The 26764-nt window shown below is 45.1% G+C and overlaps 2 protein-coding genes across 3 annotated transcripts; both read left to right on the top strand.

The window, feature by feature from the left end:
- The first annotated feature begins 1103 nt into the window (after positions 1-1103).
- Positions 1104-11122, top strand: CALR (calreticulin). Its single transcript, XM_028712687.2, has 9 exons — positions 1104-1292; positions 3959-4060; positions 4392-4595; positions 5054-5148; positions 5913-6122; positions 6454-6567; positions 7662-7805; positions 8635-8727; positions 9978-11122. Exons 1-9 carry the CDS (start codon positions 1205-1207, stop codon positions 10176-10178), a joined length of 1251 nt encoding a protein of 416 aa, XP_028568520.1. The 5' UTR covers positions 1104-1204; the 3' UTR covers positions 10179-11122.
- A 1020-nt stretch (positions 11123-12142) lies between these two features.
- RAD23A (RAD23 nucleotide excision repair protein A) lies at positions 12143-26744 on the top strand. Of its 2 annotated transcripts, none has more exons than XM_028712688.2 (9): positions 12143-12317; positions 17882-18043; positions 18382-18569; positions 19394-19428; positions 20457-20584; positions 21331-21406; positions 21633-21763; positions 22756-22920; positions 24934-26744. In XM_028712688.2, the coding sequence occupies exons 1-9, from the start codon at positions 12246-12248 to the stop codon at positions 25045-25047; spliced, it is 1071 nt and encodes a 356-aa protein (XP_028568521.2). In that variant the 5' UTR covers positions 12143-12245; the 3' UTR covers positions 25048-26744. The 2 variants fall into 2 exon arrangements, with proteins under 2 accessions (XP_028568521.2, XP_028568522.2); XM_028712689.2 differs by having other exon boundaries at positions 12146-12317; positions 19373-19428.
- The last annotated feature ends 20 nt before the right edge of the window (positions 26745-26764 follow it).

Here is a 26764-nt window from a genome sequence, read left to right as displayed (position 1 = left end):
CTCTAGTTAGATGGCGAATACTGTAATTGGAAAGGAACCTGGATCTGCAGTGCTCAGAACAGGTGCCTACCCCCCCACCCTCCCCCAAATTGCTGGGGCTGGAAGAGCAACAGTTGCTTCCACATCTGGCAGCACCATAAGAACACACCTGAAAGATTAACACATTTCTTAAAGCATACGTTTCCTGGACTACAGTGCACTTCATCAAATGCCTCATGAGATGTTGTCCTGCCTAACAGAAATGTCTTTGGGATGGAGGCGGGGTTGTAAACCTGCTCAGTGAGGAAGCCCACCAAGTCACCTTATACTAGATCATCTGCATGGGCCTTATAGATTCATATAGTTTGCTGACCCCTGATTTAGATAGTGCCTGGCTAGATAGCACTTCTTGGGAGAAGGGCAATGACAGGCCTAGACAGCATCTTGAGAAGTAGAGACGTCACCTTGCCAACAAAGGTCCGTATAGTTAAAGCCATGGTTTTCCTAGTAGTGATGTATGGAAGTGAGAGCTGGATCATAAAGAAGGCTGATCGCCGTAAATTGATGCTTTTGAATTATGGTGCTGGAGGAGACTCTTGAGAGTCCCATGGACTGCAAGAAGATCAAACGCATCCATTCTTAAGGAAATCAGCCCTGAGTGCTCACTGGAAGGACAGATCGTGAAGCTGAGGCTCCAGTACTTTGGCCACTCCTTGGTGTGCTTGTTAGTGCTGGGAACACATTCTGCATATGGCTATTCCAGTTAACGCGTTGGCTTGGGAGGCGATGGGGTGGGCGTGGGAAAGATTGCCGTGAACTGGCCCTTTAAAACCCCGCTGGGCTCACGTGGGGCTGTTGCGAAAAAAAAAGGGAAAAAGATCGGGTGACGCATCCACGGCGGAGGGGAGGGGGGCGGCTCCCCCCGAACGCGTGGTCGTGCCTCATTGGCCGGGACCGGCGGCCAATAAGAAGCAGCCATCTGGGACGCCAACGTTCGGGGGAGCCGCCTAGCCCGCCGCGCTGCCGGCAGACCAATAGCAGCGCCGGCCGGGGCCGGATGGAGCAATCGGAGCGCGGCGTGGGCGGGCGTTCGGAGGAGAGCCCTATAAAAGGGCACCGAAAGCTCCTCGCCGGCCGCAGTTGCTCTGTCGTCGGTGTCCGTCACCGAAGCTTTTGCTCTTCTTGAAAGGGCCGCCTCGCGGGGAAATAAAACCTAAACAGGGCGATGGGTCCCTTCTTCGCCTTCTGCTCTTTGCTGGCTCTCGCGTCGGCCGGGCCTGCCCAGTACTTCAGGGAGGAATTCGGGGACGGAGGTGAGGGTCGCTGTTGGCTGGCTGGGGGGTCGTGTTGGAGGCTCCCGGGGGCCGGGTTGAAGGCTCCCGGGGGCCGGGTGGGCTTCCCTTGGGCCGCGGGGGTTCGGGCCTCGCTTGGGGCTGTGCCGGCAGAGGAGAGGCTTAGAGGCGGCGGGGGGGGGGGGTCGGCGCATCGATCTAATTGCTCCCCCCGCCATCTTAGGAGGCTCTGCCCCCCCTCGAATTGTCAAGTGTCGTCTGACAGGATCGCGATATTCGCCTTTCCTTGCAGCCCTTCCGAGTATTTCCACGCGATGCGGCCTCGTGAGGGCGGACGGGGTCGGCGTTATTCCCATGTTGGGGGTGGGAGGGTGGGCTTGAGGGGTGGAGGCCCCTCTGCGGCTTAAGCCAGCAAAGGCCGAGGCACGGCTGGGAGCGGGCCGGGTTTCGGTTTCGGGGAGGTGGGGGGGGGGGGGCGAGCGCTGCAGCTGTCAGAACCAGGAGGAAGAAAGCGTCCCTTAAGGCTGGTGCAGGGAATGAGAAGGGGCTTGCTTGCTTCCTTGGGAGCTCCAGGATCCTGTCACATGAAGGGCAGGATGTGAGGAGGAACGTATGGCTGCTCTCTCCCCCCCCCCCCGCCCAGGTAAAAATGGGCATCTAAGAAGCATTGCACCTTAAGAGGGGGAACTTGTGCGAAGGATGCATTCATTCTGTCACACTCCTTCCCATTTTTTCAGGAGCAACTCAGCTTGCCAATATTTCACAGGAGCAGTTTCATATGCTGCCTTTGAGTTGCTGTTTTTAAGAGCCTCGCTTGAGAGAAGCTAGCAGATGTGATGGAACCTGCTATAACCGCCCCCCCCCAAACACACACACATGCATACACCTTGGGGAGGATGCCACCTTAACTGCATGTGTGACAAGGACATAGGTCTTGTTGTGTCTAGTCTAGACCTGGGATGCGATGGGGAGTTGGTAATTAAGCCATAATCAGCAGGGGCCATGGGGATATAGAACACGGGCTAAATAGATCGCTGTGGGGATGTCTCTAGAACACACAGACCGCCCATTGCTGGAGTATCGAAAATGACAGGTGCATCCTGGTGTGGAGAATTGAAAAGCAGTGTAGACACTGCCAGCTGGTTTTTCTCTTAAGAACTCTACAGAAATATGGTGGTTTTCATGTGTTATGTGCATGGCAATAAGGATTGAAATGGGTGTTGGTGCAAGATGGGAGTGGAAGCTGTTTAGATTGTTTTAGCACCTGAATACTAGTTTTTGGTATACCGCTGCTGGAGTCAACTATTGTCCAGTAGAGCCTTTTAATAATACAGTTGAAATTGCCAGTATTGAGGCCCAGCTGCTGTGGAGCGTCTGACATGCATTTTCTCTTGTTCCTCTTTGTAGAGATTTAAGCTGCAATCTTCATCCATTTAACTTGGAGTAAACCATGTTTAACACATTGGCATATGGTTTTGACACGTATAGGATTATGTCTTAATCATTTCATTTGTGGATCTGAACACTTTTAATTACACATTTTTTTAATTAAATACTTTTCATAGCAAAGCTGTTTCATTAGAAAGCCATGCAGTTGCAGTGCCCTGTCTTAAATGGGACCAGTACCCCAAAAGTGAAGGTGCTAATACTGCTTTTCTGTTGTAGCATATTATATGTAGGAAATTTATGGCGGATAGAAATTAGGTAGATCATTTGCATCTGCAGTGATCAGGCAAAGCATGTTATTATTCACTGCTGAAATTGTTGCCAGGATTTTGCAGGTTAAGACAAGTGTTTTATCTTAAATTCTAGTTTGGTTTGTGTTCAATGTGTTAACTTACACATGATCAGAATTTGCTCATTTTTTGCATTTCACCCTTTTAATGAGCTATGGGTCAAATTCATGTTGCCAGCTTGATCTTCCACAACCTTGTGAAGTAGATCTGGCTGGGAGGAAAGATCAAGGGAACCCACAAAAACAGGACCATTTAGTAAACCACAATTCACTAACTTGGTGCATGCCTGCTGGGGAATTGTGCTCCCAAAATACCTGGTGTGAGCCAGATTGGCAAGAGCTGCAGTAGCCAACAGGGGAAGTCATTTAATAACAAGTAAAGCAGAATCAGCATACAGATCTCATATGCATCACAGCATTGAAAAGGGGTTGGGATGTTGGCCACATATAAATCTGTCACAACCCATTATATGCTAAATCGCTTCAAGCAAAGTCGATGTTGTGTTGGGCATTTGTCCTGAGACTGTCTTGTCCTGGGACTGCCATTACATGTCATGGCCAAGAGCAAGGTTTTGGACCCAACTCATACCTGTAGTCATCATACCAGATACTCCATTATTGTATCCATTTTAACTTGCTTCAAGTTGAGTGGTAAGTTGATTTTAAAAGAATCAAGGTGGGGCCTGAACTTTTGCAACCAAAACTGACTGATTTTGACTGACGTTTTGCTTCCTTGTACAGGGTCACTGCAACATTGCAAAAATGTAAGCTTGTTGCAAAAATTATATTTGTAACTGAACAGAAAAAAATGTTTGTGCCACATGTTGCATTTGAATGGTTTTATTTGCCCTCTGTGGTCTTGGGAGCATTTGTAGCCCAGTGTTAACCAAATGTATGTGGTGAATCATTGTAGCTCTTTAGTTTCAAAATTTGTTCCTTGTGTTCCTTTTAGATGCCTGGACAAACCGTTGGGTAGAATCAAAGCACAAGTCTGACTATGGGAAATTCAAGCTTACTGCTGGCAAATTCTATGGAGATGCAGAGAAAGACAAAGGTAAGGAGATGTTCTGGAGGACTGTGTTCTCTTAATTCAGTCACAAATGGAGTCCTAAATCTGAAGGTGATGATTGCAGTGTTGCACAGGATCAGGCTTGCCTTATTAAATGGTAGTATATCAGGCCATCCCTGAGTTTTCACTTGCCACAACTTTTGTAGACAGACTTGTAAACATTGGATTATTCTTCCACTTCTGGTCCCCCAGGTAATAAAAAACTTGAGAGGGTTTCTGTGAGGGTATTGTATGATCAGATTTGCACACTATTGTCATCTATAATAATGATATCCCCGTTTCTTATATACACCTTGACTGTGTTTCATCTTCCCAGGACTTCAGACAAGTCAGGATGCTCGTTTCTATGCACTCTCTGCTACCTTTGATCGCTTCAGCAACAAGGATAAGACCCTGGTGGTCCAGTTCACAGTGAAACACGAACAAAACATTGACTGTGGAGGTGGCTATGTGAAACTCTTCCCCTCAACCCTGAACCAAGAGGACATGCATGGGGATTCTGAGTACAACATCATGTTTGGTGAGTGCGCTTGCTTGAAATACATACTTGTCTGGGCGGTTGCTAATCTATAAGGCTGTAGGAGGGGGTCAACAAGAGGCCCATGCAGCAAATTGAGGGTTGATGCTCCTTCCCTTGGGCCTCCTCCATGTATGCTAGTAAATGGGCATGATGGTGTTTGGTTTTTAGAGGGCAGGGGGTATAGCCTTGCATGGTGCTAGGCAAGCATTGGAAACCATTCTACAACACTTACATCGGTCTGCTTTTGGAATGGCACCTAATTTGAGAAATAGCGTTTGTTATTGGGGAATGATTAAGCTATGCAGTAGTGAACTGAGTATTTTCTGTATTCTTGTAAGTGGGCATTGTGGTGTTAGTCTGAGACTGAACTGAATGCTTGCTGCCCACTTTTGATCATCTGGGTGTGGGCCTCCATTTTAATTCTGTTATGAATCCTATGCCCTTTGTCTCCAATGCAGGCCCTGATATCTGTGGCCCAGGTACCAAGAAAGTTCATGTGATCTTCAACTACAAAGGCAAAAATGTCTTAATCAATAAGGACATCCGTTGTAAAGTGAGTGTCTGGAGACCTAACTGAGCAAAGTCCTTTTGAAATTCTGATCCTAGAAAGAAAGCAGTATGGATAAAAATGGATAGAATTGATAATAAATTAAATCAAACCAGATATTAGGTTGTATTCCCCAAAGTTATTATTGGACTGCACCCAATAAGATCACTGGCCATTATTTTCAATGGAGCTACTCTACATAGGCCTACCATTGGGTATAATTTTATAAATACTGTATGAAATTTCTTAATTTAACGTGTTGGTGCTCTGTAACATATATAGAGTTAAATGAGTCTTTTGTCTAAACTGATACTTTTCTTCATTTATTAGATGCAACTATTTACATTCTAACATTCATTTTTTATATCATTAAAATACTACTCTGAATCTACCCAGAAATTTCAGCCTTGCCTCAAACAATTGTGGGCATTTAATTGTTTGGAAATAGGAGAATTGTCCAGTGTGCAGGTTTTGATATTTAATTGTTGTTCACAAAAGAGGCTCTATGGGAATAAGGAACTCCCCATAGGTAAAAAATGAAAGCATGCAAAATGTATTCATTTTGCAAATGAAACTGTGTAAATAATAGTCTGTTTAATTGTAAATTAACATGGTCTAGTAGTCAGACTTGTGCAATAGTTTAGGAAATGTATGCAGTATCGCTGGGAAGCTTGACTTAAATCTGCCTTTTTTTTTCCTTGCTGAAAAGCATTCCACCCTAGGCTAAAGGGAATCTGTTATCCTCAGTTTTAAGCTGTTTCCTTTGACAGGATGACGAGTTTACACATCTTTATACCCTCATCGTGCGGCCTGATAACACATATGAAGTAAAGATTGACAACAACAAAGTGGAGTCTGGCAGCTTGGAGGATGACTGGGATTTCCTGCCTCCCAAGAAAATTAAGGATCCGGAGGCAAAGAAACCAGATGACTGGGATGAAAGAGCTAAGATAGATGATCCTGAAGACACAAAACCAGAGGTTAGTGTGTACTAGTGCTGGTATAGCACCAACAATATACACAGCACTTAAGAGCAATGTAAACAGAGGCACCAGACTTGAAACCAGAGTTTCAACTGGGGGGTAGACAATAAGAGGGAGCTGGGGAAATGGTTATGTTCTTTGTGAGTGGGTGAGAAGAGAGTGTGACACTGTAGCTTCAACTGATGGCTGTGCAGAATCATAGAATTGTAGAGTTGGAAGGGACCCTGATGGCCATCTAGCCCAACTCCCTGCAATGCAGGAAGGCAATACCGATCTTGGTTGGGTGATAACGTTGCCTAATACCTGTTTTCCCCCAACTTGTTTTCAGGACTGGGATAAGCCAGAACATATTCCTGATCCTGATGCCAAGAAGCCTGAGGACTGGGATGAAGAGATGGATGGCGAGTGGGAACCACCAGTAATCCAAAATCCAGAATACAAGGTAAATAGTGGCTAAGGCTGCAGTGTTGGATGTTTTCATTTTTAAAGCCACACCACCAAACTCCTCACTTAAGTGCCTCTAATTGAGTAATAGACTTCTAAAAGAAAGCAGTCTTAGAAGAGACACCCCCTTGTCCCTTACACAGATGAATGCCTCTTCTAAAGTGATGTCCACCATGATTAATTAGTCTTTAATCAAAATGTCATTTTTAATATAGAATATTTTAGGGTTGCCCTTGAAACACCTCTTAATGCAAAGAGGGTTTGTTACTATGGATTTAGAACCATCACACTAACCTATTATACTGGAGTTAGACTTCAAGCTCTTGGTCTAAGATGGCCTTGCTATAGATAAAATTTCAGTGTTATCTTTGTTTTTCTGGGTAGGTAGTTATAGACATGTTGAAAACAAGAAGTTAATAATATGATCCAGGTGAAAAAAATCAAATTGATCCTTGGATGTCTTGAACAAGACAGGAATATGAACATACCGTACTTTTCCATGTATAACACGCCCCCTATTTTGGGGGACTAAAAATTAAGAAAATGAGGGGAGGTTGCCCAGAGTTGTTGAGCTTTTTTGGGGGGAAATCACTCACCTGCCTGGCCAATGCTAACATGCGCGTGTCACAACATCCTCCTAAGGTCTTCCCCCAATTGCCGCAGTGACACCCAATCACCTTGCCGCAGACAACAATAACACACTGCACACAATCTCTGGCTCGCGGCATCAACCAATCCCACGTTTCCCCATGCACAATCCATTTATAATACGACCCCCTATTTTAAACATGATTCTTTTTTTTTTTTAGTAAAAAAACCTAGTCTTATACACTGAAAAGTACAGTAATTGGTGTCCTTTTTTAAAACGCCACCAGAGCCTTATGTGCAATGTACACATACATGTATAAGAAGGTTGAATTAAAACTGGAATTAATGTAAACCATTCATTTTTTATTCTTTTGTCCCGTCCATGCTTAAGTTATCAAACGTGCTGGCCACTTAAGTATTGGAGATTTATTTTAAAACTGGCTCTGTGTGTCAGCTGTAATAGGTTCTGGATTTCCTATATTTTTTATTAATATATTTTTACAGGGGGAGTGGAAACCTCGTCAGATAGACAACCCCAACTACAAAGGAAAATGGATTCATCCCGAGATAGATAATCCTGAGTACACTCCTGATCCCGACCTTTACTTCTTTGAAAACTTTGGTGTCATTGGCTTGGACTTGTGGCAGGTGAGTTCTTGATACAATATCCCACTTCTCCATGCTCAGTTCACAACAAACAACATAAGAGAAGTTACCACATTCATATACCTGGCTAGAAGCTTACTATTAAAAAGTTCAGGTCAGATGTTAAGCATAGAAGAATGTCATCTAAGGATGCAAGTTTGCATAGTTTCCTGTTTTTCCAATGCTTCCTGCCCCAACATCTGAATATATTCTGGATCTACTGGTGGCATTCCTGCCTTTCAGGATTGTTGTATATTATACTCCTGTTGTGTATGCTTTGATGACATAGAAAACTATAAGTAACTTAACAGAAAACATATTAACTTGATAAATTAGTTGCCACAGCTGCCAATTTTCTCAAGCATTCATTTAGTGGGGAAGCAGGATAAAAATTATTGAAATAAGTAATATAAATGTTAATAGAAGTTGTGAGCAGTCTCAAATCTAATTTTGTGTCCAAACAGACACCAAATTATAGGAATACCATATCTACGATGTAGTAATAAAAGAGAACATATAAACAATATTTATCCAAGACGCTTTAAGATGCAATTAAGGTGGTCTTGATTCAAAATGTGGTATCAAAAGCAGCAGCTGCTATTGGCAATTTTGTGCTGTCTTATTCTGTGTTCAGCTGCAGGATTTATGAGAGAAAAGTAGAGTGTAAATACTTAAATGAACCTGGAGCGGATGGTGGAGAAATTATGGCTGATTTAAAAACCAACTTGGTGTGATTGGAAGTGATGCTGAAACACTTCATTGCTTGATGAGCTGTCCGAGACACCTAGAGTTATGTAGAAACATTGGAGCTCATTGTTCTTCTTTGCTACAGGTCAAGTCTGGCACCATTTTTGACAACTTCCTGATTACTGATGATGAGAAATTTGCTGAAGAAGTTGGCAATGAAACCTGGGGTGCCACCAAGGTGAGGAGTCATTTTTCTTGATCTTTATGACCAGGGTCATCACCACATCATCTAGTTTTACCTAGGTTTTGTAAAGTGCTTTAAATGAATAATCTTCATCTCCACTTCAAATGAGCAAGTTCCAGAGTCTGAGCTTTAGAAACTGCTATGGACTATGTTAAAATGTTGAGGATGACTTTTGGCCTCAATCTCATTCCTTCTATGATATATCATCCAAAACCGGTTTGAAGTCCATATTGTGATACTGGTTTCATAATTTTTGGCCTTGCAAAATATCATGAATCCTGGTGTGTGTTGCAAAAATCACAATGTGGGAAAAACCATGAAGCCAACCAATGCTTTTCTCAATTCTTGCAGCCCGTATTAGCTCTGCTGGCTCAGCTCTCCCCTGCCTCAAGCAGGAGGCAGTGAATCATAAAAGCAGGCGCTGGCAAAAATGATACAGGAAAAACCATGAAGCCAGCCAATGTTGCTCCATTTTTATACTGGTATACCACAATGTTTGTAATGTCACAGTATTTAGCTGGTGATATGGTGCAATATTCAAAACCAAATATCACCCAGCCCTACTGGGGGGGGGGGGTAGGTCTCTTTCAACTCTGATTCTATTCTGAGATCAAATTTGGTTTTTTGTTTGTTTGTTTTCAACTGCTTTTATTTTGCTGCTCCTTACTTTTTATCATGTTCTTAATACTTCATGATTAGCCCTGGAAGTATAGTATGCTGAAGGGTGGGATATAGAAAGCTAAGTTAGTTGGTGGATCAGAGCCCAAGACTCAAGCTTCTCTTTAATAGTCAGGTGCCTTGTCAAACACAGTGGTAAGGTATGGAAGTGATGGCCTTCCCCCGTTCATATGCAAGCAACTCCCCATTTACATGGAGAGGTTGCATTCTGAGGCACTGCATCCATCAATGGGATGTGCATGAGCTTGCCCTGTTCTGCCCCCTTGCCAATTGTGCACAAATGGGAAATTGTCAGTCTAAATATGGAGATTTGATTTTTGCTTACTATCTGTTGTATTTGTTCATCTATCTGCCCTCCATGAGTTTTTAAGTATGGAATGAACAAACACTCAAAGCTTGTAGCAATCGCCTAACTTCTGTAAGTTACATTTTCTATTGTATTGTATATCTTTGCTGAGAGATGAGAGCAGCTGCATGGTTTTCAAGCCTTTAGCACCATACTACTGAGTCCTACTTAATATGATAACCCCTATTCAAGAACATATATCCCTTTAAATTGTCACTAGGATGCTGAGAAGAAAATGAAAGAGCAGCAAGATGAGGAGCAACGAAAGAAGCAGGAGGAAGAAGACAAGAAGAAGAAAGAAGAGGAAGGAGACGATGAGCCGGAGGGTGAAGATAATGAGGAGGATGAAGAGGATGAGGAGGAAGAGGAAGAAAAGGATGAGGAGGAAGAAACAGATGGCCCACTGAAGGATGAGCTGTGATTAGGGGTGGTTAGGTGTGCTTGTTGGCTGAGCCTCGCCCTGGGCCTGTACCATGCAGTCCGCTTGGTTGAACCCAACAAAGGAGAGGGGATAACAGTAATGTCTCTATGAGACAAAAGAACTTTTTTTTTATTGGTGTGTTTGTTTGTCTTAAACCTCTTCCCAAATGTCATCAGTTATTCATTCATGTGTGTAGAGGGAGAACTAGAACCTGCGTCCTAAGGTGGCTAACTGTAGGAACATAACCCTTTGAAATGGGGAAGATGCCATTGACCATCTTTTTTTTTTTTTTTTTTTTTAAGAATATGGCCACTTTTTCACTAAAGTTTGACTCCAGTCACCCTCCAGAAATGGATGTCCATAAAGCAGAACTCCCCTGTATTGCCTGCCCTTTTGCTTATCCTTTTAAGATACTTGAAGCTCCAAATGGCGGTTTCATACTTAAAAGGGGTGGGATACCTGGGAATAGAATATTAGATGGCTTCCAGGAAAACAAAAACTGAGACAACCAGTATTGTATGATGTGTAAGACAACGGATGTTGACATCCTGTCTTGTTCTAAGAGTAGTAACGGTCACTTTTTCTGCTGTGCCCATTAGACAAATCAGGTGCTTTTTAAAAAAGCACAAAGTGCAATGGGCAAAGCAAACTATTACTTTTAACCCAATTTGGATGGCACCCTTAGCTTTTAGATATTTCATATGACAGCCTTGTGTGTGTCAGGGTGTGGTGGTGGTCATTGCAGAGCTTCAGCTGGAGGATCACTAGGGGTGGGGGTGATAAATTTCTGCTTTAGATGTGTCCGGGCAGAGAGCTAGGAACTGAAGAGCCTATGGAGGCAGAGACTAACACGAGGAGTCATCTCACTTGTTCACACTTGAATGTATGGAAGATTGAAGAAAATTTCTATTAAATTAAACTTCATGTCTGGCCCATAAAACAGATTTGTTGTGTTGTACTGTGTTTGGATGATCGTTGTACTCTGAGCTACTACGTGCTCCATAGCAAAGCAAGGTCACTTGCCAAAAAGTGGTTAAAGAGTATATAAAATTCTACTCTTGAAAGAGAATATAGGATAGTAGAAAATAAATGATAGCATGGCTACTCTCTAGTTGATTCTTACCTGAAGCTATCATCCCATCCTATGGAAAGCTGCTGTGGCCTGTCCCTTGTCAATGAGGAATTGAGTTACTTTCTAGCACAAGCAAGGCTTTCCTTTTAGGAGAATCACTTGAGTATTCAGTCTTGCTTTGGTGAAGTTCCCCCATATGGAAGGAAAGCTATGGTCAGTGTCCTTGTCACGTGGCTGGGCTCCCATTCAGGACAAAATTCTAGACCTGCTTCCACTGTCTGAAATCAACATCATTGCTAACATTTAGAGCCATTCTTTCACCTGGCATGCAAATGTAACGGCTGCCTTTAATACCCTACAGAGAGGCAAAGTCAGTAGCTGATGCTGTACTGCACAAAGACCTTGATTCGCCTGGGGAAAATACCGAATCGCAATGGGAACGCAAATATACCCATAATTAAGAAGGGTGGCATGGAGGCGATGGGGAACTAGCACCAGTCGTGCATTGTACAGTCGCCCTGTCAATATTTACAGGCTGGAGGCGCCTACTCGGAAGTAAACCCCGAGTCCTCCCATGGGAAAATCGTACCGCGTCACTTCCTCTTTGTTCCTTAACGTTGGATGCCCAGAAAAGAAATCCCCGTCGAAAGCGACCCCCAACTTAAATCGCCCCCTCCTCCCACGGCGGTACTCGCTTGCGCAGAAGGCGCGCGAAACGGAAATCCCCGAAACGAACCGGAAGCCGGGAAACGTGCGTGCGTTTTCTAGCCTTCCTGACTCTATGGTTAAGGAACACCTCGGCCTGTCTTCCTTGGCCCCTGTCACGTGGGAAGGGCCCGTCAGGGAGCGGAAGCGGCGCTCGGACGCGATTAAAATGGCGGCGGCGTGAAGTTGCATGTTGTTGTGGGGGACCCCCAGCTGAGTCCGTTGGGAGGAACCGCCAGTTGCCGCCGCCGCCGCCGCCTTCTCCCCTGCCTCCCTCCCGCCCGCCCGCCATGGCGGTGACCGTCACCCTGAAGACCCTCCAGCAGCAGACCTTCAAGATCCGCATGGAGCCTGACGAGACGGTGAGGGGCGGCGGGTCGTCGTCCTCCTCCTCCCCTTCCCCACCCCCCTCTCCTTCCCCCGGCCTCTTCAGCGCCCCCAGCCCTCTTCCGCCAGGAGCCCCCGTTCGCCTTGCAGGTTAAGTGGGCGGTACTCCTCGCCTCTCGCTTTCCAGATCCCCCTCTCTCGTTCGTAGGAGATGCCTCGGGGGGTGGGGAGGGAAAGGGAAGCAGTCCACCCCCGGGTCGCCTTACAGAGGCGATCCTTCAACTTCTCCCGATCTAGAAGTTAGTCCTTAAAGAACAACCTCGTTTGTTTTGCCACAAAGCTCACACAGGAAAAGCTGTCAAGTAGGGGTTTCTCGAAGGCGCGCGCTCTCTCTCTCTCTCTCAATACACACGTGTAGCCACAGTCCTTGATCCTGATCTGTTTGCCGCTGGGCACGTAACACACACGCGTGCGCTCGCGCCCCGGGCGCCTTCCTTCCAGTCGTGCTTTATTCTTAATTCCACATACACACCCTGTGCTGTGTAGCACATAGTTAGTTACACCAACATCTATAAAGGGGCTGCTCCCATTTCCACCCCCTCCTCCCTACGCTAGCTTTCCCAGCACGTGCTTAAGTTCAAAATCAGATGCAGATTGGTGGTTTTCCGATTTAGCATCTCCTATTCTGGGTGCCTTGCCTAGTATTTGTAGTCCTGAAATCCCGCCCCCCCCCCCAATCAAGAACATAATAAGAGTTTGCTGGGCCAGGCCAAAGGCACATGCAGTCCCATATCCTGTTCTCACAGAGGCTGTGGCAAGCAGAACATGAGTGCAACCTATTGGCTTACATTTTGGTTATTTTGGCATCATTTTGTTTTGTTACTTCCAGCATATGGCCTCTGATACTGAAGGTAGAGCACAGCCACCATGACTAGTTGATCACCATATTCTCTATCAACGCCTAATTCTCTTTTAAAACCATCCATGTTGGTAGCCATTGTAGGATCAAATTCTATACGTAGTTTAACTCTGTGTCATGTCAAAACAAAAAAAATTCCTTCCAGTAGCACCTTAAAGACCAACTAAGTTAGTTCTTGGTATGAGCTTTTGTGTGCATGCACACTTCTTCAGATATCTGAAGAAGTATCTGAAGAAGTGTGCATGCACACGAAAGCTCATACCAAGAACTAACTTAGTTAGTCTTTAAGGTGCTACTGGAAGGAATTTTTTTTGTTTTGACTATGGCAGACCAACACGGCTACCTATCTGTATCTGTGTCATGTGAAGAAGTGCTTTCTCTTGTCCTGAGCCTTCCAATATTCTGCTTCAATGGATGGCCCCAAGTTCTGTTCTTAAGAGGAAGGAAGAACCAGAACTGTACTCAGTATTCCAAGTGTGGTTGCACCATAGATTTGTATCAAGATATTATGATACTAGCAGTTTAATTTTCAATCCCTTTCCTAGTGATCTCTAGCATGGCATTCACCTTTTTCACAGCTGCTGCACTCTTAGTCAATATATTTATCAAGCTATCCATCTTGTTCCTGGTCAGTTGCTGCTAGTTAAGACCCCATAAATATATGTGTGAAGCTAAGATTTTTATTTTTTTTGTCCATCCTGAAAAAATTGGCGTCATCAACAAACTTGGTTACTTCATTGCTCCTTGATAATTTGTGAACAAGTTAAATGACACAAGTCCCAATACCTTGGAGGACTCCACTTTGTACCATTCCTCCCATTGGGAGAACTGTCCATTTATTCCTGCTATCTGTTTCCTGCCTTTTAACCAGTTACTGATCCAGATGAGCACCTCTCCTCTTATTCCATGACTGCTAACCGTGCTTGGGAGTCTTTGATGAGGTACTTTATGTACTTTGTCAAAAGCTTTTAAAAAAGTATTTGTTAATTGGGTTACCTCTATATTAAGGTGACCAGATATTTTTCCAATGAATCTGGGGACACTTTTCAACTTCCTACTAAATAAATGGATTTTGTCAGGGGACTGATTTGTAAATCCAGGGACTGTCCCTGGGAAATGGGAACATCTGGTAACCTTAATCTATATGCTTATTTCTCAAAGAAATTGAAAATGTTAGTAAGAAAGGACTTACCTTTACAGAAGCCATGCTGGTTCTGCTTTAGTAAGACTTGTTCTTCTGAATGCTTGGTAATTCTATCTTTAACAATGCTTTCAACCAGTTTCTGGAAGAGATGCTAAGCTAACCAGTCTGTGGTTTCCAGGATTACCCCTGCCCCCAGTCCCCCCTCCCTCCCTGTGAAATGGCACTACATTGATCATTTTCCAGTGTTCAGGTATGGAGGCAGGTATCTTAGGAACAAGTTACATACTTTTGTTGGAAGTTTAGTATTTTCACATTTGAGTTTCTTCAGAACTCTTGGCTGGATGCCATCCAGACTCAGCAATTGTCAAATTATATTTTTTTCAATAAGGGCCTGTAAGAACTTTGTATCTTTTCACCTCTAATTGCCTCAGTTTGGCAGGTTCCCTTCTAAAAGTTAGTTCAGGTACAGGGGTCTCCCATATATCTTCTACTGTGCAGCAGATACGTACAAATAAGTCATTTAGCTTCTCTGCAATCTCCTTTTTCTCCTTCAGCATACCTTGGCTTCCTTGTCATTCAAAGGTCCAACTAACTGCCTCCCTAGCCAGTCTCCTGCTTTCAATGTATTTAAATAATTGTTTGTGGTTAGTCTTTATGTTTTCAGCAAGATGCTCTTCAGATTCTTTTTTTAGCATCCCTTATTGTTCAATTGCATTTCTTTTGCCAAAGTTTGTGTTGTGTTTTCTTCTTATTTGGACAAGATTTCCATTTTCTAAAGGAAGCCTTCTTGCCTTTGATAGCTTCTTTAACTCTGCTTGTTATTCATGCTGGGATCCTCTTGGCCCTGGTGGTACCTTTTTGATTTGATATTTACATTTAAACAGAGCTTCTAGTGTGGTTTTAAACAACCCCTGAACATTTTGAGAAATGGGACCCTATTGACTTTGCCTTTAAACTTCCTTTTTACCAATTCCTTCATTTTTGGGATGTTCCCTCTATTGAAGTCAAATGTGACTTTTGGGTTTTCTTGGCCATTGTATATAAATTGAATTTGATAGCACTGTAGTAACTATTCCCAATTGGTTCAACAGTACCCACATCTCTCAGCAGGTTATCGGCACCACTCAAGATTAGGTCCAGGGTTGCCACTCTTCTGATCAGTTCCATGACCAACTGTCCTAGGGCACAGTCTATCAGATTTATTATTGTTTTGGTAGCTTCTTTCCCACCACCAAGATCTATCTTTCCTCAGTTGTTGATTTTAAATCAGTGTTTTATGTATTTTATTACCCATGCTATTTAAAGGTAGATTTCTGCCTCCTGTGCTTCAACATTATACTGATTCATCTGGTTTTGTTTGAATGAAGTGAGTCTGAATATGAATCCAGATACTAAAAGTAACATAAATCTGGAGTAATCACCTTGATTCCTCCCTTGTCATATAATTTTGGAAGAACACATAGGAGGAGTGGTAACTGCTAAGAATTCATTATTATTTTTCAGTCTCTGCCTATTGTGGGTCAAGAGGCATGCCTCTTTGGCAACTTGCTTTTAACTTCAGTGGAACAAAGTAAATCCTTTCAAACACCAGTACCTATATATGAATAAGCCCTGAACTTAACCAATTTGCTAGCTTTTATCATGTTCTGATTTGATTCAAGTTCCAAAACTGTTTTAGTAAGGATTCCCAAACATGACCTTTTGAAAGGGGAAAAAAAATTTTTTGGTCACAAGCTGCATGATCCCTTTCGTGCGAGGTATATGTTGCATCCTGGTGGACTGAGTTATTTTTATCAAAATTTAACTGTACAGCCAGGGCATCATCCATTGTCTCACCCTGCACAGAAGTATAGAAGTAAAACACCTTTGGGGATTCATTCAAGAGAGACAGCCACACAATGCAGAGGACAACGGCCTCCCTATGCAATCTCATCTTGCAAAATTCCTTTTTAACCTAAACCACTGACTGTGCAATTGCTGACTGTTCACAAAGGTGAAAGTTTTTCTGTGCCCTATCAAGGAAGTTTTTTTTGTTTAAATCCAAGACCTCCTTTCATTTTTTGAACCTTCTCTTTTTGGATGATGATTGTTTTTATTTTATTATTATTATTATTATTATTATTATTATTATTATTATTATTATTTATTTCATAAAATGTATACAGTGCTTGATTGTAAAAAACAAAACAAAAACTACCTCAAAGCGGCTTACAAAAAGATAAGCAAGAAAATCAAGAAAAATCCATGACCATATTTAAAGCATACGAAAATTAAAATACTAAAATTACCTCAACTTTCTAAGCATTGCGTAGGTTTTTTGAAACAAGAATGTTTTTAACAGGTGCTGAAAACTGTACAGTGAAGGTGCCAGCTTGATCTCAATAGGCAGGGAGTTACAAAGATTGGGTGCTGCCCCATGAAACAATTGAGTTCTTACAAATGTAGTTGTCAGGGGCTGGACTGAATGGTGCCCCCCCTTCTCCTGAACCTTCCCGAGAACAGGAGGACAGTATAGATCAGGCATAGGCAAACTCGGCCCTCCAGATATTTTTGGGACTACAGTTCCCATCATCCCTGACCACTAGTCCTGTTAGCTAGGGATGATGGGAGTTGTAGTCCCAAAACATCTGGAGGGCCGAGTTTGCCTGTGCCTGGTATAGATTTAGAACAGTGGTTTGCAGAGCAACATAGTTCAGAGGCTGCAGAGGGCAGAAGCTGGGAAATATTGGAAGAGGAACAGCAGGAAGAAGAAAAAGCACCAGGGAAGAGACAGCTGACAGACTCAGTGTCTTTAGAAAGCATTCCTGACTACCCTCTCCCATAACCAGGCGTGCCTTGAGAGTAGTAGAACAGAGAGCTCAGAGGCAGAAAACTTAGATTAGCTGGCGCATGGGTGACGTAGAATAGGGACGACATAGGGGGGTGGGACTTTACTTGGAGCAACGCCATTGATGGATAGGGACTACATTCCTTTGTCTTGCTCTGTAAATCTTGAATAAATTACATGGTAAGGACTCTTGTCACCTGCTTTTTTTGCTGCCAGGGGAGGGAAAGGATTCTCTGAACCTTGACAGTAGTGCAGAATGTGGTGTTTATATGCTGCCAAGCACCATATAATAAAATCCTACAGAGGTGTGGAGCTGTACTGTGTTTGTGGGAATGGAGAGCAGTCCCAGAATCTGGGAAGATTGCCTATTAATGGTACTGGTGGGGGGGGGATAGTTTTTTTGAACTGGTGAACATGAAGTGTGTGTCTGCTCTTGCTTTTGGTATTTATAGATGGCAGGGCAACAGATTTGGCTTTCCTAAAAGCTTTTAGAAGCAAGGGACTTTCTGAACCCATCTCTCCTCATTAGGAGTAAAGACAGTACTCAGAAGAGCATTAGATACGGGACAGAGTTCACTGTGCTGGAAGAATGTGGCTTATGGACCAATTCAAATATCTCTACAGCCACGCTTATTGGGGTGGAAAAAGTTTGACTCTCAGGCGTTCAGTACAAGACAGATGGTGGAACCAGTTTGGTCTTGACCCACAGGTCCGAGTTCTTAAGGAGAAGATTGAGGCTGAAAAGGGCAAGGAAGCGTTCCCAGTGTCGGGACAGAAGCTAATCTATGCTGGCAAGATCCTGAGTGATGATGTCCCTATCAAGGAGTACAAGATTGATGAGAAGAACTTTGTGGTGGTGATGGTCACCAAGGTATGGTTGGGCACCTCCATTGCTTCATGGGAATGCTTTCCTGGGAACAGAAGACTGATTCTGCTTCAGTAGCTTCCCCTCCCCTCCCCTCCCCGCCTTGCTGCGGTTCAAAGGATGGTGTGCTAGGAAGCAGATTTGGTGCGTGTTTCTGACAGTGCAGGTTTCGGCCTTGGGGTGTGGGCGCATCCAAGAAAGGCGATTACAGGGCATTGAAAATTCCAGGAGTCGCTTCTCTTGGTTTCTCAGAATTAACTTGAAGGACAATCCCCTTTGCTTTTCTCTGTGGGATAGAAATGCATTGTATCTGCTTCTAAGTCTCATTTTGATTTTCTGTTCAGAACAAAACAGGCTCAGGAGCTCCTGTCCCCTCACCAAGTGAGGCAGCGCCCCCATCAGAGCCTACACCATCCTCTGGACAGATGCTGCTGCCTGGAGCAGCTACTGTTTCACCCCCACTAGGAACTCCAACAAGTGAGGAGAAGCCTCCTGAAGAGACAGTGACTGTTTCCCCCCAGGAATCAGTTGGGTAAGTTTGGCTTGCCCTGCCACCCTCCGCACTCTCATTTGTTTTGTAGGTGACGCTGGAATGATATAATGGAGGGAGAAATTCTAGGCCTTGGAAATCATGATTGGTTCTGAAAATCCAACAATGTTTGGAGTAAACTGATTGGGGGATAACTTCTAGAGCAGATGCTAATGGGACACAAAATTAGCCTACCATAACTTGGACCAGCCGGTTGTGGTCTTGTGTTTGTTTAGCTGTTAGATTTTATTGCCAGTCTTTCCTCTACGTTTGAGGACTTTAACGTGGAAACTCTTTCTGCACACGTGGAGATTTGAGTGGGTTTGACAGTGGGCTGCAGACCACACAGCCTAGGTGCCTCAAATCTCAGTCTTGGAGAGGAAGAGGGAGGTGAGGGTCTGTGATGTCAGAATGCAGCTTGGGTTGCTAACTGGTGTTATTAGACGGCTATAAAAAGGGTGCAGGATTGGGGCGGGAAACAAGAAGGTACATAAGAGCATGTGTTTTGGGGGTGAGCAGCCCTCCTCTCCTGGCCTCTGTTGCTTCATAGATTAGCACCACTACCCACTCTCAGAACAGTACCCCTGAAATGTGGCGATTGTAGTTGCACTCCAGGCCTTGGTGGTGGTAAGAATCGTTAGGCAAAGCAGTTGCCTGCTGTTTGTCAGCCATGGGGGTAGGAGAGAGATTGTATGACTGAAGGGAAAACCAGCTGTTCTGTTGCTTAGTTTATATTTGGCTTTTCAGTTTTCTTGGCCAGTTATCTGAAAGGACCCAGCTACTATTTCTCTCTCTTAAATTTGCAGCTCTGTTCCCTCTTCAGGTAGCATGGGACGTGAAGATGATGCAGCTTCCACTTTAGGTAGGTGAGCGCCTTTCCTTCGCTTGCCACAGTGGAGAGCTCTCAGCTCCTTGGCTGCAGTTTGCTCTTATAAGATTGGGACCACTCTCTCCCTATTCCGCTGTTTTGACTGGTAAATTTCTATGGTCTCCAGATCCATGGTTGATGGACTTCTAAATACAATACAGCACGGGATAACTTAGGAAGTGCTGCCCTCTAACGGTCTCTAGTGGTTAAAACACTTCTCCTTCCACCACTGTTTCATGGGGATTCGGCATGCAAGCGTCAGCTGGGAGCCACAAGTGGGTTGCAACTGAGACTGCACCATCATTTTTGCTCTAGGGGAGAGAAGGCAGCAAAAGAAAACCATACATAGTAAAAAAATTTAAGTGGGTCTCATGTTGCAGGTTAGGGTTAAAGATGGATCCTGGGTCTAAAAGTTGAACACTGCTTGTGGGAACAGTTCAGCGGATTTCACCCCCAAATTCTGTCAACAGCCACTGATACCTGTATTCTTTCCATCAAAGTTACGGCATAGTGGGCACCTGCTTGCCCACTATGGTTGTGTTATATAAGGAGCAGCATCTAGCACTTGAGCTATGGCCATGGAAACTGGAAATTCTGGATTCCATCCCCATTTCTGGAAGTAGTCTAGTAGTTAAAACCCATGAATCCTGATGCAGCCTCCAGTTCTGTAAGGGGAATGAGATTTAGTAGGGAAACTCAGGGGGCTTTTGAGAGGGCTCTCTCTCTGGGTGGAAAGAGGCTTGAGATCTTAATTCTGTTCTCAGCCATTAGAGGGACTTTGAAGATCTGGGAACAGAAACTGGATTTGAAACTTTGGAGCTTACTGATGTTCAAAGCCCCAAGAGTACAAGGCTTCCTGGTTCTGCAGACATTGTAATGAGGATGCTGGCAATGGCAAAGTGACCTGTTGCCTTCCAGTCCAGCTGCCCATCCTGCTCCCCTTCCCATATGCATGGGTCAGGTGGAAATAGTTGCACATTTTCTTCCCCTAACGTCAAACTGTCTTCCATTTCCGCTTCCAGTTACTGGCTCAGAGTATGAGACAATGCTGAATGAAATCATGTCAATGGGCTATGAGCGAGAGCGGGTGGTGGCAGCTCTACGGGCCAGCTACAACAACCCTCACCGGGCTGTGGAATACCTGCTAACGGTAAGGAGAAATGCTGGGTTTGTCCTACCCTCATCAATATATTATGGGCTTTCCGCCAGTTCTTCAAGGGGTGTTCCTGGCTTCTTTTCCCTTCCACTTCACTGGTGTGCTATAATCATTTTCTGCTCACTGCTGCCGCAACTCTGTTGCTAGCCTGGGTTGCTTGAAAGAGGCAGAGCACCATGCTTTCTGAACCATCTCAGACAGGTCCTCCAGAAGGATGACTCCATACTGGTTTTTCAGCTCTGTGCATCTTGCTTGCTCTGGTGTCTCCCCTGCTTAGTAGAGCACAGAGGAAGACCACGGATACCAACCAAGGAGCTTGCTTTATTTAACAGTTGTGAGGTTAGTTGGGCACTTTGCAAAGGACTGAGGGCTGGATACTTGCACTCCTACATTAAAGTAAATTTGGAAGTCAGAAAAAATCCCGTCAGAATGAACATTTTGTAAATGTAAGCAAACATCCTTAGTCACATAATACGGGGAAATAAAATTGAAACTGAAGAGATGTGAGCAGGCAATAGACACGACTGGACTTGGGCAAGGAAATCTGGAGAGCAGAAATGTTCCCCCCTGTCACTGGAAGTCTTGCCCCAACAGAAACTGCCTTCATAGTTTGTTTTGCCTTGAACAGTTCCCGCACACCGTCAGTCTCTGAGGTATCCATTAGCGTGCTGTGGATGGAATCTTGAAAAGTGTATGATCTGGAAGTAGTTCCGTTAACTTTGCTTTCTCTAACTTTGCAGGGTATCCCAGGTAGCCCAGAACCAGAGAGAGCCTCCATCCAGGAGAGCCAACCCCAAGAGCAGTCGGCACCAGAAGGTGTGTGTCCCCTCCTTTCATATAAAGAGTTTACTGGAGCGGTGGACTATGGGGAGTAACAGTTGTGCCTAACTAGGCTGCAGTGCATTGCTTAGTGGCGTGTTGGGAGAGTGCTGCGCCTTGATGGCTTCATACGCACTCCTCTCTCTCTCCACATGCCCAGCCCCTCCCCCATTTGCTGCTGTTCTGCTCGCATGCATGGCTTTAACACTCATTGGATCTACAGGAGAGAACCCTCTGGAATTTCTGCGAGACCAGCCCCAGTTCCAGAACATGCGCCAGGTGATCCAGCAGAACCCAGCTCTGCTCCCAGCCCTGCTCCAGCAGTTAGGCCAAGAGAACCCTCAGCTGCTGCAGGTAACTGAGCGGACGGGCTTTGTTTGCTGTCTCAGTCTGTTGGGCCCAGCCTTGGAGCAACCAGATGGGTCAAAGTTACACTGGTCTGAGATCCCGCTGGTGCCAGCATGGGCAGCATGACTCTCAGCATCTCTCTGGGTGTTGTTTGGTATTTCAGCAGAAAAAGCAGGCACAACAGAGCCAAGTGGGTATGCTAACCTGGCTAGGCAGCACCATTTGTGCATTGTTTGTGTGTCATTGACCTGTACAGCCAGATCCTGCTTCTCAGATGAGTGTTTGCTTCCCTGGGGTTCCTACTTTAAATGTTGCTGCCAACCCTCATGGCTCAGTTTCCTCCCAGTTCTCCTGATTTGCCTACCCTAGGCCTTGGGTTAGGGCATGGGTAGGCAAACTTAAAGCCCAGGGGCCAGATCTGGCCCAATGACCTTCTAGATTCTGGCCTGTGGATGATCTGGGAATCAGCGTGTTTTTACATGAGTAGAATGTGTCCTTTTACTTAAAATGCATCTCTGGGTTATTTGTGGGGCATAGGAATTTGTTCATCCCCCCCCCCAAATATAGTCCAGCCCCCCACAAGGTCTGAGGGACAGTGGACCGGCCCCCTGCTGAAAACGTTTGCTGACCCCTGGGTTAGGGTGATCACTGCTGGCTCAGTCATCTTCCTTTGCTTTGCCTTAATTATATATGGGCAACCTTTAACAGTGGATGCAGTGTGTGTTGTGGCTAGAGGAGGAGGATTATGAATACAACATACTTGAAAATTCAGTGGCATAAGAGTGAGGACTTCAACGTAGGAGAAAAGGACGGCAGGTCAGGTCTCCTCTCTTCCCCTCAAATTGGAGGGTCTCATGCGAGGGTTTGGTGTCCTTTGGAGGTGCTTTGGAGGGTTTGGTGTCCTTTGGAGGTTTGTTGTCCCAGGGGCCCTGAGGGGTCGCGGGGTGTAGGCATGTGTTAATTGATAACAGCAAGTTCTTCTCTTCCTCCTCCTCCAGCAAATCAGCCAACACCAGGAGCAGTTCATTCAGATGCTCAATGAACCACTGGGTGAAGTACCTGACATCGCAGACATTGAAGGAGAGATGGGTGCTATTGGGGAGGAAGCCCCTCAGATGAATTACATCCAAGTCACGCCTCAGGAAAAAGAAGCCATTGAAAGGGTAAAAGAGGGGAGCAGTGGCCTGGGGCAGGGACAAGAAGGGAAGTCTCTTGCTCTCTGTACTGGAGCTTCTCCCTGTAGGATTTGCTCCCTCATGAGATACAGAACAGTTAAGCGGCCAGGGTGGTGGCCTCTACGTCTTGCGCTAGTTCCTGTAGGCTACAGAGGCATCTTGGTGGGTACAGTGGAAAGGGTGGGACTTTCAGGTTATTACCTAGTGTTATAAGTCACTCCCCATCACCTTGCTGTGTGGGCTAGAGCTAGGCTGGCTGACGTGTGGACCTCCAGATAATGTTGGACTCGCATCTCCCACCAGCCACCTCCAGCATGGCCTATGGGCAGGGATGCTGGAAACTACTCCCTCAGGGCTCACAGGTTAGTCAGCCCCGCAGTAGAGTCTGAGGGCAGCACAGGAGCTTTAGGGCAAGAAGTGCCAGCAGCCTGGCAATAAACTGATTGGCATGTGAGCTCTGAACATGTGGTTTTGCTTAATTCGCTTTTGTCTTTCTCTAAGGCTATAGAGGGACGCAGGTGGCGCTGTGGGTTAAACCACAGAGCCTAGGGCTTGCCGATCAGAAGGTCGGCGGTTCAAATCCCCGCAACGGGGTGAGCTCCCGTTGCTCGGTCCCTGCTCCTGCCCACCTAGCAGTTCGAAAGCACACCAGTGCATGTAGATAAATAGGTACCGCTCTGGCGGGAAGGTAAACGGCGTTTCCGTGCGCTGCTCTGGTTCGCCAGAAGCGGCTTAGTCATGCTGGCCACATGACCCGGAAGCTGGACGCCGGCTCCCTCGGCCAATAAAGCGAGATGAGCGCTGCAACCCCAGAGTCGGTCACGACTGGACCTAATGGTCAGGGGTCCCCTTACCTTTACCTTTAAGGCTATAGAACCATGGTTATTCATAAGCCAGTTCTGCACCAAACAAGCCAGTTTTCTGTACTGAAATATTTGATGATTCTAAAAAAACCCCCAAACATTTCTAAACTGTTTAATATGTTAAAATCTTTAAGTGGTGTACAAACAAATAAACAATAAAACAGTATCACGAAAGCAGAGAGAAAAACAAGAACCTGTAAAGCTGTATTATAAAAACGAGTTCAGTAATAACAAGGTCCAGTCTTAAGGGCCAGGGAAAGCCTGAGCAAATATATATATCTTATGTTTGAGGCAACTGAAGAGGAAGGGCATACCACAGTATGGGAGCATATGAACCTGCCCGGACCCTGAGATCATCTGAAGCCCTTCTTCGTGTGCCTCCTCCATGAAGGGTGACAACACAAGAACGAGCCTTTTTTGCAGCTGAACTGATAATTACGCTAGCCCTACTAATGATGTCTGCCTACTCCGCTCCTGTGGTGAACCATGCTGTAGAGTGCCATGGTCCTTATTTTGGTACTCGCCCAGACCTGACCCAACACAGGATAAGCATGTTGGGATCTCCCATAAGGCGGGGTCTGTGTATTATTATTATTATTATTATTATTATTATTAGGTTAAACCACTGAGCCTAGGGCTTGCCGATCAGAAGGTCGGCGGTTCGAATCCCCGTGACGGGATGAGCTCCCGTTACTCTGTCCTTGCTCCTGCCAACCTAGCAGTTTGAAAGCACACCAAAAAGTGCAAGTAGATAAATAGGTACCGCTCTGGCGGGAAGGTAAACGGCGTTTCCGTGTGCTGCTCTGGTTCGCCAGAAGCGGCTTAGTCATGCTGGCCACATGACCCACATGGCCACATGTCTGCTGTCTGCAGACAAACGCCGGCTCCCTCGGCCAGTAAAGCGAGATGAGCGCCGCAACCCCAGAGTCGGTCATGACTGGACCTAATGGTCAGGGGCCCCTTTACCTTTTTTATTATTATTTATCATCATCATCATCATTGGCAGCATTCCTGGCAGTTGGCTCCTTACAGGAAAGGTGAGATTGTAGGACACACAGTGTTGCCAATCAGAGCGTTTCTAACTTTTTCCCTTTCCTCTTTCTCTTTCTTTTTCTCACTCTCCCTTCCCCACCCTTAGTTAAAGGCCTTGGGCTTCCCTGAGAGCCTGGTGATCCAGGCCTACTTTGCTTGCGAGAAGAATGAGAACCTGGCGGCCAACTTTCTGCTGAGTCAGAACTTTGATGACGAGTGATAAAAGAAAAGAGTTTTATATAAAATTCTCTATATAAATATTCGTTTATTTAAAGGGGCACGTATTGGGATATGGGGGAATGGTATGATTTTAGAATGTCCCAGGCAATTTTGCTGGCTGGAGGAAAATACTCTACCTTGGAAACTGGGCAGCTGGGGGAAAAGCAGAACTAAGGCACCTGCTCCTCTTTCCCTCCCCAAGAAACAAGGGCTGCATTTGAGCCCAGCTGCATCCCGCGACAGTCCTTGGACTGGCAAGCAGGATGTTCAGGGAAAGGTTGACATGGCAGATGGGTTCGATTGGACCTCCTCCCATCTGAGCTGACTGCGTGTGTGCAAACAGATTGCTCTTTTGTTTGCAAATCCCTCCCCCCTCCCTCCCCCCCCCCACCAATGCACAGTGCTACAATGCCTAAATATGTCTGGGCTCATCAGCTAATTCTGTCAGTAGTATTATTCTCTTCCCTTTCCACTGGCCTTTGAAAGAAGTCCAGTGCTTCATCCGTGTTCCAGAGAGCTGCTTGCACTAGGTGGGTGACCTGCCTTCTGATGATCTTTTTGATAACTGTGCTTGCACTGAAGAGGCTGTGCCACGATGGAGGAATACCTTGTAATGTTGCACATAAATCCCTTTTCCCAGCCCTGGTATTACCTTTCATCCTCCTCTGCTAAGCAGCCACCCACCATGTAACTGCAGCTCTTTGGCACTCTTCTTAAATTAATTCTCAGAAGTAGTACTGGAAACTGGGGCCTGGTGAACAGTTGCCCTTTGGGGCCCTTTGACTGTTTGAGTTTATCCCACTTCCCATGGCTACTCTGCAGAATTGGAGAAGTGGCCGAACTGCCTTTGCCGTCTCGCTTCCCCAGACTTGCCTAAGCAGGGCTCATCACTCATGTAACACATTGCTCAGCAGAGTTTAATTTCAAATTGTTTTAACATTAACATCTTGAAACGCGAGTCTTTTAAAAGCGGCTTTTTGGCACTCGTGTCCATTGAATGAATTCCATTTTTAACATTTTCTGTGTTGTGGAAGTTTTAAGGAAATTAATATTTTCTAGTATTAACTTGATTTACCTGTTGTTTGAAAGATTCTTGCATTTTAAGGACTTTCCCCCCCCTTAAAGGAAACCCATTAGTATTGGGGGATACAGAATCTCTTTGTTAAACGTTGGGGGGGCGCTTTGCTTTTTTAATTTGGTGGGAAATATCAAATTGACATATTTTCGCAAATCTTTATAGGAAAATGTAAAAAAGGAAAATTCTGCTTTGATGTACCTTTTTGAAGCTTGAGTTTGAACTGACTGCACTTGAACATATCCTGATTGATCTCACCAAGAAGCTGACCTGGTACTTGGCTTCAGTCTCAAATATCCAGTGAAATTGAAATTGACCTTGAACTTGAGATGCACAGGCACAGAACTGAGTTTCCTCCAGTTTAGCTCATCCTTCACCTTATCATAGGAATGTTGGTCAAAATTGTTGCTGGTTTGAACATCAATAAAACTGTCAGTATCACCTGTCTAAACCCCCGTTTTCTTCAACGAACCATGAAATTGACTACTGTCTTCCCCCTCTACCCTCATAACAATCCTGTCTCGAGTCCCACTCTTTCCTCAGCACATGCCCACTGCAGAGGGATCAGGAGTATTGCCTCTATGCCTCAAAAATAAATTCCGAAGCCATAAATTACTGCTAAATTGTGTGATATTGTTCTGTG

The sequence above is a fragment of the Podarcis muralis genome, chromosome 17 (genome assembly GCF_964188315.1).
Source record: "Podarcis muralis chromosome 17, rPodMur119.hap1.1, whole genome shotgun sequence".
Lineage (NCBI taxonomy): Eukaryota > Metazoa > Chordata > Lepidosauria > Squamata > Lacertidae > Podarcis > Podarcis muralis.
This window is presented reverse-complemented; position numbering and strand designations above follow the sequence as displayed.